Consider the following 13,523-nt stretch of genomic DNA (forward strand, 5'->3'; position numbering starts at 1 on the left):
TAAGTCAGAAATGACAAAACGTAAAAAATCGTGTTAATCTTGCTTTTTTATTTTAATCATTGACATAATATTTTATAAAATGTAGCTGAAAAACATGTATTGCTGTAAAGTTTAATTGCATACTGCTTCCTTTTTCTTATGTAATTCACCTATATGGCTATTTGCATAACAAAAGCCACGCTGTCAAAGGTTGTTTATTAAGAAGAAACCTCCCATTATTTCTGTCAAAACATAAACTGTCAGTTTCGGTGTTGAGCAAAGCCAGTGAGAATTGTCCCAGTTCCTGACTGTAACTTTGCCTGGAGGCGACAACGATTATTTTGGTCCCACAGTCAACAGAGGCTCCCTGAATCTGCTGTGGTGTGCATTCATGCAGTTGGGTAATACACAGTGAAGTTAGGTTGCAAACAAAGTCTGCAGCCATTGATAGTCACACGCCTTTGCTCCTTTTGCAGGACTCTTGAATTACATATTCAAGGTTTCAAATACACCTGGATCATTCAAGGCATTATCAGAAGCACTTCTTTCTTATCTACTGTGTGTTTGCCTTTATTTATATTTATTTAGTCGTCAAGAGACATAATGACTTCAGAGAGACCACCAATGACTGCATGATCAAAGTCGTGTACAGCTGAAGCACATGCAGCTTTTGAGATAAAACAACTTCAGAGGGCACTTCACAGGTTTGGGCACGATGAGCTGATTAGTACAATAAACAGACGATGTCATTATATCACTGACGACCCAGGACATCACTCTATACAGCTCTGATTTAAAATGTTGTGCGTCGTAGCAAAAAAGGAGGTTTGTATACTGTAAACTGTGCTTTCACTGTATTCACAATCATACACTTATAACTTGAGTAATTTCATTATCCCAAATGCATCGCCAGTGCATGCACATGAAAGAAAATACACATAGACCAACGCCCCATTGTAGGGTAAGGAAAGCATCACAGCAAAAGACAGACAGAATACACAGACATTACTATGCAGCACCAGCCTGCAGTGTTTATTCAATCTGTATCTGCAAAGCTAAAGTTGGCACAAATGAGGGTGTGCACCACTGCTTTAACGATTGTCACTAAATTACGAATTATCCAAAGACAATTATTAGTTGCTGAAAACAACAAACAGCTTTGAGATGTTAATGTTGCAACTGAAAGCCTTAAATTATGTTCTGTTATATATATATATATATATATATATATATATATATATATATATATATATTATTCAGTGTGTATTGAGTAAATAAGCAGTGATTATGTGTGCATTTTACTACAATATATAACAACAATGAATATAGAAAATAAGAAATACGTCTGAAAAAATGGACATAACAATAAAACAACAATTAAAAAAGAAATAGAGGTTCAAAGGTTTTATGTTTCATATACACAGCCACAGTGTAGTTGTGCAAGGGACATCACATATGAAAAAATATAAATTTGAAACAGTTAATAAGAGTGTTATAGCAGATGGATAAGAATATTGGTTGAATTTCACAATATAAAACAATAAAAGCAGAGTTAATGTCAGAGTGTTGCACAGTTGAGTCCTGCAGAGGAAAAAGGGGAGAGTTGACAATATTGTGACGCTCTTACTGAGTAAACAATCACAAGTCTGTATTTCATCATAAAAGAAAGCTAGAAAACACATATTTTAGATTATATTGTCATTTCTTCAGGGCTGTTGTTTATTGTGAAATCATCAAGTACTGTCTGTGGTAAAGTTCTTTGATGAAAAACAGACGTAATATCAAAGTCCGAGTGATGGCTTACTCACTAAAAGTGTCAAAATCTTATCAACTCACTGTTCTCTCTGCAGGATATATCTGCAGACCCATTCTCCTGAAGATCACCAGCAAACGACTCTATTATCTTTTCAGAATTGAGAGCGGGAGTCATCTGTGTCAGATCTTAACACCTTCCATCTGATTTGAATGACAAGATAATGTTATCTGCTGCATTGAGTGACGCTAGTAGGTGGGATACACATTGGTTGTGGATTTAAAAGTCCAAATGTAAAGTTTTGGCTGTTGAAAGTGTAAACTATTTTTCCAAGAGAATCGTGATCCTGGAAGTGGTTCTGGCTAATTCACATTTCCTGTGCAATGAATTTATAGACACGATTAGACGTGTTTAAAATGAAATCACATTATTGCAAAATTAAATATTACATTGAAGATATGCTGGGTGACTAATCTCCTTTATCCCAAAGAGACATATATTGTACGGCCAAGAGTATGATTATAAAGTAAACATGGCGCCTCAATCAGTACCATTGAGTTGTATTTATACAGTTGAGCTGCATCTTAATCCACACCGAAACCAGAAAACAGATGGACAGATAAACAAGATATGACAATGTCAGTGTTTTTGATTCATGGCTTATGAAAAGTGACAGTTAACCACGTCTAGTAGCCAATACTGGGGTGTCATTTGCATATGTGAAGATTGGGATTTGATTGGTTGTGAGTCTGTACACTGGGTGTGTCCAGGTCTGGGAATCAAGGGGGTGAGGTGTTCTCACAGTGGCGTTGGAGGGGGGTAAGGAGAGGAGGCGGGCAGGGGCTGTTGTGACATCCAAACAACACACATGATGGCAGTGAAGCAAGTGAGGACATGATGCAAGTCGATACAACCGTTACTCATCCACGTACCCTCATTAACATGCGTGTAGGTACACACACGCAGATACCATTTGTACATTACATACAAATGTACAGTTACATGATTAATGATAAGAGGAATACTGTAGTACAGTTATTATGGAAAAAAGTACTTACTCATAATTTCAGACCTCGGGACAGGCAGTCATTGATGACTATTTGTACATGATGTAGTGTTATGAGTACATGACAATAGATATGCTGTGTTTCAGTTGTGAGAAAGCGATAAGGTGTGTCTAGACTTGTTCAGTAGAGAGTGACTGGTTGCTGTCCGGTTACATCGGCTTACTCAGCCTGTTTATGTCACCATCACTGGAGTGTGTCTTTGTGTAGGGGCACATGAATCCGTCTGAAAAAAATACATAGTTTCACTTTTATAAAATTAGTGTTCCACTTCACAATATAATAGCTGATATTATAGTGAAATCAGACTATAAGGATGTGTTGGAATATAATCAGGTATGAGCTGCTCCAGTTACACACAATTTAGTTTTTACACCAAAACCTTTATTACTGCAAATTTGTTTAATTCCTTTAATTAAAGGAAACGTTTGACACATCACTTTCTTACTGAGAGTTAGATGATAAGATCAACACTACTCATGCATGTGTGGTTAATATCAAGCTACAGCTAGTTAGCTTAGCTTAGCATTACGACTAAAACAAGTTTGTGGGTTGTTGTGGGTTTAAAATGAATATCAACTTTGTTAAAGAGAATAAATCAAGCAACACCTGGGCTTTAAAAAATTGTTAAAATGGGTTGCTTTGAAATGAAACCAATTGAAATCACATTTCTCTCCTTTTTCTCTATTAAGACTTATTTCTAAACTAAAACTACTTAAGATGTGTAATGTGTGAAAAGGAATACTTATTTAATTAATAAAAATTTAGCAATAAAATGGAAATACAATAAAAGTAAGTGCTGTACCTCAAAGCCTTATTTAAATGTAGTAAAATGTGCTGTTGGCCAGTCATACAAGATGTCAGATTACCAATAAGGATCACTTCTCCCATCCTCAGTTTGAAAGGATGACGCATGATTTTCATGTAATCATGTACCAAAAGCCTGTTCCTTTCTCAAATATGCTTAATTAAGCAGAACGATCGACGTAAACAGGGTACACACTCATAGCTCTGAGCATGGTGTTGTAAGATTAGCCAAACAGTGTTAATGTATTCCATGTCAACACAAGCTGTAGTGACGTGAAGCAGGCCTGTTGACCTCAAAACATCAAGAAGCCTAAACTGTAGATTACCACAAAAGTGCAAGACACTAAAAAAGCGCAACCGCAACACTGCTGCGCTGGACCCTCAGATGTTTGTTTTACTACTTCGTCTCCATGCTCATCAAGTGGTAAGAAGACCACATAATTCACAGTGAAGCTGTTTGGAAGCAATATTTCCTTTAAGGTACAGAAGTCTGTTGGGGACTGAGCGGAATTGTCTCTGAATCGTGACGCAAGAGAAACTTGCGGCAGGGTTTCCCAAGAATACAGTTAATTGAGACACCCAACAAAATAAACCTCCGGAGTTATATTACAGAGAATGTGGCCTTCCCTGGTAATACCAAGCAAATCTAAGATAACAACTCTAATAATATAATACAAAGTCATTTTAATTTGAAACCTTATGGCATTGAAAACTTGAAGGCACAGCAGGTCAGTTTTAACTCCATGGCCCTCAATGTATAGGTTTATTACGACACAAATCTGATACCAGAGAAGATAGTACAACACATTATGGGCAAAGACATACAGAAAACTTAAGGTAACAATACATTCACTCGGCTTTATACACAGAAATAATCAAGTCATCAGGATGGAGGCAAAACAATGTTGTGTAACCCTCAGCCCAGGCTTAACCATGGGATTAGGGAACATCTACAAGGTCCATCTTATCTGTTACCTGGCACCAGTGACTCCAACACAAGTATGGTCAAAATACCAAACCCATTACAATGCACAAACCGTACATTTCATCATCTAATTAAGGTTTCTACCATCCTTTGTATCTCCAAAAATGTTTTGTTCATGAGCTGGAAAAGTATTGACTAACCTATATGTGTTCAATTAAACACTTTTTCCTTTTATATTAACAGTAAAAGTGCACATCTAATGTTGGATAATGGAAATAAACGTGAAACTCAGATTTTCTAAAGGAAACAGGCCACAGTACAAAGATCCTATCTACTGTATCTTCATTGCGATTGCATGCTAATCCTCACTAGCCAATCTCACCTCATCCTTTGTTTGTTACATGTGATGTCATCTTGCGTGTGGCGCGTGTCGTGTGCCATTGGTATGTTGAAACCACGGGGGTATTTCTGAACGAGTCACATAGCATCTTCAAAATTCACATCTCCACAACAGCTGATTACAGAGCAAGCGTGCTGCACTTATCCTTGACACACATCTCAGCACATGCCTATCAGATGTGAAGGAAACATCTCTGTCATTACACTGGTAGGTGTCTAAGGGGAGTTTTCAGTGTTGGAATGATTCACGATAAGACACAAAATTAAGGATGAACATCACCACAAGGCTACGGATCAAGATCAAGTTAGTGGTGTTGGTTTGGGGGAGCCATTCTTTTAGTTTAAGGTGTCTTGTGTTCTTAAAACATTGTAGATTATAGTAAGGGCTATCCTCGTAGTTCAAAATCGAGAAGAAACAAGGGACAATGTTTAAAATGGTAAAAATATTCTGCTACTGTGGATATGGCTATCTCTTAGGTCAAGGAAATTACCTTGCCTTGTTATACTCCTTGAAACCTGCTGCAAATTTGAATGCATAGGTTTCAAGTAGTGTAACAACAGTAGGAAATAAGCTGTAGGTTGTTGATTTCAAGATATTGACCCAGGGAAATATGGACCTAGGGGAAAAACTATGCTGAGAACATAACATTATTTGAAAGGATTTGTAATTGCGTCTAACTAAGAGGATAATGAGCTGCGGAACATAAGACCCTGGGAACACGTAGGCCCCCGTTTGTTTGTTGACGTCACATTTCTTTATTAATGGGCCTTTTTTAAATGTATTGCCTTTAAAGTTTTATGCGAACCACATTATATCTGACTCAATCACGGGTCACAGACACTGTGGCACCACTGAAAGTCAAGAAAACCAGAGATCTGTCATCACATAGCGATGGTATACGATTGATATGTTAATGGTAATGGAGCAATGTAATGAGGGGACACACACAATAAAGGGGAAATAAATTGATGGAACCACAATATGACCAGAGGATTTGAATATGGTTAAGACCTGCCTTTATACACACGCATGAAAAAAAAAAAACCCATGCTCACACACTCATTGCAATGGCTAAGCTCTTTTCTCTGGAGACAAACAGAGTAAAATGGATACGTGTTTGCAGGCAGCTCTCTGCTGTCAGCTCCCTGACAGACCTGTAGAGCAGGCTTTGGCTCTCTTATCTGCTGCCAGCTGGTCTGACTAGAAGTTCGTCTCGCTTACCTCACATCTACCAGGTGACGCTGCGAGGGCGTGGCCTGAGAGGAGTCGGTTTCATTTATCATTTGAATTTAAACCGAATGGCAGAGTCAAAAACTTAGAAGGAGGGAGCTTAAGTTGTTTTAACAGTGACATTAAAGGTTTGACCAAATATCGGGCTGTAGGGGTTTAATGCTTAGGGTGTATACATTTTGGCAGCCTCAACACTGAGGTTCAACATTGTCACCTGTGAGAGGACAGGTGGAGGGCAACACCGGACTTTCCTGTCCAGAGAGGAAACTGCTCCCTGAGCAAATAAGAGCTTAAGTCTTCACCTGAAGAAAAACTCACTCTGGTTTCAGACATCCAATGCAATGTCACTGCCTTTATACAACAATAAATTAGACTTTCTTTTACCCAGTTAAACTTCTTCATAACTTGTTAGGGGAAGCTTTGTGATAATGCATTTCCAGGTAATCCAAGACGGGTTTTATAGGGATAATCAAGCTAAAGAAGAAAGGGAATTGTCTCAACACATGAAGAAATGCGTTAAAATTATTTGGAGATACATTGTTTTTCAAAAATGAAAATATACACCTTAAGAATTGTATTTAGGTAGGCTACAGTACGTGAGTAAAGGTACCAAGTTACATAGACCATTTTATTTGGGACATGGTAGCAGTTGTATTATTTGAATAGGAGACAGACGTTTTTTGAAAGCCCGCAGCTCAAATATCCTACAATCAAAATGCAGTTGAGGATTAAGAAATTGCACATCTATTTTTGTTTTTCCGCAATGAGTTGAGCCTTACGTCATGGTAACAAAATGGTTCTAGAGATAATATCATATATAAGTATAAGATACTTGTTTATTTGTACCAAAATATCTGCCATGCCACCCAGGAGACCAGGCTTATCCTTCAACCTGCAGCTCAGTCTTATCTGCACTTCTATTTGTTAATGTGAACACAATCAAGTTTACTGGAGGAGGCTGAGCATGACTGAACATGAATAGCTTCTGTTTTTCTCTACATTTGCATCTCACTGTGTATTGTTTTGTGTCAATAAACATCTATGAAAATGTTTATGGACTGTTTTTTTTACCACCTTTTTAATAGCCATCTTTTCTAATCTGGTAACTTTATTGTCTCAAAAGCCTTTACTGGAGACATTTCCGTTATGGTTTGCGTTCTCTTTCAGTGAGTTTTCAACGCATTTGTTTGAACAGACACTTGATCAGGTGCATTTTGAGTGTTAGGGAGAATAACAAAGAGATTCTGCAGTTGGAGTCCCAGAGGTAAGCTCTAATGTCAAACAGTCAACTGCACACTCCTATTTTCTCAACTAACTTTAGAAAATACATAAAGAGTAAAATCCTGCATATTGAAAATGGCTTGCAGGGTAATATGAAAATTCACGTCCCACAGAAGATACACTCCCACAACACTGTGTACATGTTCAGCAGAAAGGAAATTAAGGCGACCGGTAAAACTCACTCTGTCATTAACAGTGAGGCAGGGAGGGATTTTGTGACATTCAAATCCAAACTGACATCGAGTTACACCTGCCTGTGCGGGCCGGTATAAACCGACACACTTCAAACAATACAAGGACGCTCTCTTCCTTCCGCATCTGTTAGCCAAGAACTCAATACAAAAGAATAACATTACAAAGACAAAACAAAACTACAGTCATTAGTTATATAAAAGCTGTTTCTGTTGAGCCATGTGAACGCCTGTGCACACCTTTCATTACTGTGAATTTGTGTATTTTTTTAACAAATAATTGCATTGGGTTTTCCTTAGTGATGACAATACTAAATGCTACCACAGTATTTTGTCAATATTATTTAATAATGTCTTCGATTCTGTTTTTGGCGCGTTTTTTCTTTTATATTGTTTTTCAGAAGCATGGCTGGAAGAATTCTCAGAACAAGATTATCATTGTCATCTGCTGCACCACTAATAGTTTTGCAAATACAAAATAAACAAATAAAAACCTGAAACTTGTTTGTAGTATAAACATGAGGCCACTGCCGGCAGCCGGTTAGCTTAATTTAGCGTAAACGGAGGCTAGCCTAGTTCCAAAGGTACTCAAACATGTCAGTTAGCTTAGCATAAACACTGGAAACGGGGGTTGGGGGCTAGCCTTTGTGTAGGTAGGTAACAAAATGTGCCTACCAGTAGCCCACCTCCAAGTTTTGCCAATCGTTGCAGAAAATGACAGCTTTTAGCCTTTTTCAGACTAGCATTTCCCAGTTGTACCATTATGAGCACCACTCTTGCAAAGACAAACTGAAAAAATCCTTGTTTGATTATTTGATACCACTTTACAATAAGACTAAACTTATAAAGGGTTTACGAATAGTTTGTAATTAATTTATTAATTAGGTTGTGAACACTTTATAAATCATTAATAATCTTTTATAAGACATGATATAAACAGGGCAACTGTGACCAGTTGCTTGCCAAATAGAGAGCCCACATTTATCTGTACTGCTAAGTCTTATATTGGCTACTTAGCTTACTTCGTGTTCTTCATCAGCCAGCATCCTTGGTATAAGTAGCCAATATAAGGCTTAGTCATCTTGCCAAATAGTGAGCCTGTGTTGATGTATGAAAACTAAGTTAGAACTGGTTTATAAATGGTTCTTAAATATTAATAAAGTGTTTACAACCTAATTCATAACCTAATTATAAACCCTTTATGAATCCTTTATAAGGGTAGTCTTATTGTAAAGTGGTACCATTAATTTCATACAAAGTGGGAAAATATAATCCATTGCAGTGGGGCACAAGAGGTGTGCTGGACTATTCCCTGACCGGGTCAAACTATTCCTCTATTGCCTCACAGCTCTCAATGAGCGCATGCATTTGTGTGTATGTGTGTGTGTGTGTGTGTGTGTGTGTGTGTGTGTGTGTGTGTGTGTGTGTGTGTCTGTCTGTCTGTGCACTGCAGGAGGTAAAGGGGGAACTCCCCAGAGAGCTCCAATTCCTCCTCTCTGTCTAAACAAGGAGCTACACCCCAAAGCTTATTTCCCACATCAACCATTTAGATAACAGAGAACTACAATAAATACTCAAATTAAGTGAAAACCAGCAGTAGCAGGACAGGCAGAATTAATCACAATGTATTTTTTAAATCTGTCACAGAAACACTGGAGGTGAATACTGAGGTAAATGTGAAATTACAGGCCTATTATAAAGGGAGGTAATTAACAGTCCACATCTCTGGCCAAAGAAAGCCTCACTGTTTTTTTTGGCCTGCCAAGCTTCTACACTACCTATATTATTTACACTCAGGGGGGGGGGGATGCTGGTTTATGAGGCCTATTCAGGAGCCCTGAGGTGTCACTCCCGGGTTTTCTCCTCGGCCTGGTTCCTGACCATTTCGCACCTCCAGGAGGGACTATTATCCTGTCAGAGGGCCACTCTTCACAGCAGCGTAACGCTTTGCCCCGTGAAAGTCACACCCTTCTGCTTGTTTTGTTGTCCTGTGGAGCCCTGGGTTCACACACAGGACTTTCCGGGAGCTGCAGATGGTCATCGAGATTTAAAATGGATGGAAAAAAAACATGGCCTGAGGAAGAAACATAGGCTGAGTGGTGGTGAAAACAGGAGCTCTGAACTTCAAACTGTGGGCAATGGAGACCCATTAAACTTTCAATCGTATTTGTTATAAGGCAGTTAGAACCAGGAGGCACTTTGACGGGAAGACTTTTTGCTGCCAGGGAATCTAATGCAAACCTTTAAACGTATATTAATATATCTATATAGAAACTAATTCAAGCAGTGTTAACTTAAAGTTACAGTAAAAAACAGGCACATTATTTCATGGTCCAAAGTACTTGGGTTTTGACATTAGAGTTAAAAGAAAAATGTAAAGTGAGAAATCACTGCAACGTGACTTGTTGCATCATTCTTCTTACAGTAACGCCTTGGATAATAAATATTCCAAATCTAATTTAACAAAAACGGTATGGTCAGCACTTGTATACTTCAGAAGTGAAGGTTTTATCACACTAGTTGGGTCTATCCACTAAAACGAATTATTACTCATTGTGAACTTGATCCTAAATACACTGTCATTATTGCCATTGTCTGTGAGGTAACCTTGAGTAACACTTCTGAGAACAGGACTGGTATAACAACAGTCTCAGGTAAGGTGACAGCTGAGGTAACCAGAGGCTCCTTCCTCAAGATGAAGATACGAGTAGTTATGAGGAAGTCAAAATATACTTAAGGAGGATGAAGGTGTGGATGGTAATTTATAGAAATGTACAGTACAAACATTATATCTGAAAATATAAATGTAACAACTCTTTCTAAAGCTTTCTGTAAACATACATTGTACTTTTAAAAGATGTCTTGTTATTTTATTGTGGGTAAACAAAGGTTAGTATTTATTTACTTAAATTCTTTATAAAACTGATTCATTAATCTAGTGGTAATTCTATACAAGTCTGAGTAAGTGTCGGTCTGCCCCCTACTGGGGAAGTAAAGTAAAGCTCCTCAAAAACTGATAACTATCAAACTAAATCTGAACATTAAATAAAGAACAATAATGATTTTGTAATGTTTTAATAAAATGTATTAATTTAATAAAAAATACAGTGTGTAAATGCTTGAAAAATACAGACACTGCGTCATAAGTCAATCAAAATCAAAATGTATAAATAAGTAAAAATGTTAAATTATCAAAGATTATTTTTTTATAACAATGTCAGTTAAAAAGGATTGGCTCTTTAGGTTCAAAATAGTAGCATATTGCTATTTTTCTAAAATTGTTTCAGTAACTACACAACAAAGTACGACATAATCTCACTATGAAACTACAATTGGTGTTTATAACATGGCAGCACTTTGAATTCAATATATAACGTTCACATTCACAAAGGGAAGAAACATGAAAAATACACTTTGCAAAGGAATAAAGGAGAAGAAAAACTAATAATCAAAAAATAATAAAAGCATACTGCATGACAAGAAACATGAAAATGTATGTCACGTGGGTCATCAGCACTTTGAAAGAATCTCCTGACAGCTTTTGTAAACTTTCACCAAGCAGTTCAGCCTTGGCTTTGAACTCTGAAAGACATTTGAAAAGAGGGTTCATTAGAAACACATTACTCTGAATAACACCGTGTGTAATAAAGACGCCATATTATGCTTTATGGAGTTTTCCCTTTCCTTATAGTGTTTTTTATAGGTTTTTGTGCATATATACAGTCAGCATGCCGTTGCATCCTTGGGCAAGACACAGTGTCCACAGTATTGATGTTTTACATGTCTGATACTGTATATGTAATGTGTAATGTAAAGCGCTTTGAGCACTTGTAAAAACACTAAAATATATGCAATGAATTATTATTATGCTTTATGGGATGTTCTCACACCTTGCATTCAAAACCTCACCTGAAACAATGGCACAACACGCGCCACTGCATTAGGCTCTGAAGGGTCCTTCAACAGCACACACAGGTAGTAGATGATTTGATGCTGAAATAAAAGCAATAGACGTCAATTCACCCTTCTTGCCAAAGCATAAACTCACATATCTGTAGGTTGTAAAAATGTCCTCACCATGTAAATAGCTTCATTGATGACAATATCCTTGATTTTGCCCATCTCAATGAACGTGGTGGTCTCACGGCCCGACGCGTAGCTGGAAGACAGCTGGATGCCTAAGGAGCCGATGAAGAGCAGGGTCTCGTGGTCGACCTTCACAAAGTGGATGTGAAGCATCATGCCAACCAGAGTGATGAATATAGCACTGGACAGAACGGCTGTGTTCTGAAAGAGAGGGAAGACATTTCAATGTAACTTGTCAATATGAATCATTACATACCACTCAAAAACATAAAGAAGACTTGTGTACAGATCACAAGGAGCATCACCATTATTATGTCCACAAGGAGTTTCTTGGACTGGCTTAACAAAATCAAAATAAGAACCAGTTGAGAGTTGAATAATACGGACAAAAATCTAATAATGCAAAAAAAGTGTACTAGCCTGAATGTCTTCTAAATATCAATAATGTGGCAATATGACTATTGCAGCTCTTACATAATAAGTAAGCTTGAATGGGGTGTACAGAATGGTAAATAGGGCTTTTACCAATAACCAATTTCATTAGCAATTATTCTGCTAATTACTTTCTAGAATAATTTGCCCTATAATATTTAAGAAAATATTGAAACATTTTCATCCCAGTATCTCAAAGTTCAAACATGTTTCTTTGTCAGTCGAAAACCCAAATAAATGTTATTTAATATTATGTAAAAGAGAGAAAGGCAGTATATTTCAATACTTTAGAGGCTGAAATCAGCTTTTTCTGACACTTTGGCATTGACAAAACATGTTATCACTATGAAAAGATTATCAGAACAATTGTCCACTTTTCCACTGTCCCTGAAGTAATCAATAACTCGACTTATCGATGCAGCTCACATAATATATGGTATAAAAACATGTAAGAAATTGATATTGGTAAGTAAAATAGTAAAGGCTTATTTACTTTAAATTAATATGACCATTATAGCAATAAAAACCATGAAGAAACAGTACATTTTGATAGAGTAAAAAATGTCATACACATCTCTTGTGTAATCGATTTTAAGCAATAAGGCCACAGCGATTCTGCCAGCACGTAGTAACCATAGACTGTACAGTGTACATTTAATTAATGTAACATCTCATTTATCTTACCTCTGTGAAGAAGAACACAGCGTATGCCAAAAGCCAAACACAGCAGGTGTACACCATCACCTTCCCGATGGACACTTTAGGGACGCTGACAACGAACTCCTTGCAGAGGCTGGAGTGATCCTGACAGCTCAGAGAGATGGCTTTGCCACTAATGTCAGTAAAGGTTTCGTCTTCCATCATGAACGCAACACAAACAGAGAGTAGAGAGAGTAGAGAAACAGCGAAACAGGGAGCTAACTGGCTAACACTGACGACAGGATAGCATCGAGCTAGCTTTGGCTAGGAAAGGTCAGACGCATATTAAGACATAAAGTGGTGCTTTCTCAGATAAATAATTGTGCATGCATACATACGACTCAATATCTCTGGAATTAATAGGATGAGAAAAACGTAACGGCAAAAATCACTGAAGTGAATATTTCCAGGACAAGTTCATTTGAGTTGAAGCTAAAAATCAATGCTAACCTTAGATGCACTCGTTTTCGACACCGGGGTGTTCGGTTTGGATGTTGTTGTACAGTAACGAGCATCAAGTACAGAGCGGGCACTATCGCTCTGCGTGTTTGACAGGTTTTGCAACAACCAGGGACATTAAAATAATAAATACACGTTGTATTAAAAAATGAATGCCCGAGCTATTGATATTAACATGATGCCTGTCGTTATCAGTTACTGTCTCCGTATCTGAGTA

General features: G+C 37.5%; 1 protein-coding gene across 1 annotated transcript; it reads right to left on the minus strand.

The window, feature by feature from the left end:
- Positions 1–10,689: 10,689 nt before the first annotated feature.
- pigh (phosphatidylinositol glycan anchor biosynthesis, class H) lies at positions 10,690–13,412 on the minus strand. The gene is made up of 4 exons (XM_034150443.1): positions 12,833–13,412; positions 11,708–11,917; positions 11,540–11,623; positions 10,690–11,212 (listed from the first exon to the last, which is right to left on the minus strand). The coding sequence occupies exons 1-4, from the start codon at positions 13,010–13,012 to the stop codon at positions 11,141–11,143; spliced, it is 546 nt and encodes a 181-aa protein (XP_034006334.1). The 5' UTR covers positions 13,013–13,412; the 3' UTR covers positions 10,690–11,140.
- Positions 13,413–13,523: the final 111 nt, after the last annotated feature.

Source organism: Trematomus bernacchii, unplaced genomic scaffold (assembly GCF_902827165.1).
Source record: "Trematomus bernacchii unplaced genomic scaffold, fTreBer1.1, whole genome shotgun sequence".
Lineage (NCBI taxonomy): Eukaryota > Metazoa > Chordata > Actinopteri > Perciformes > Nototheniidae > Trematomus > Trematomus bernacchii.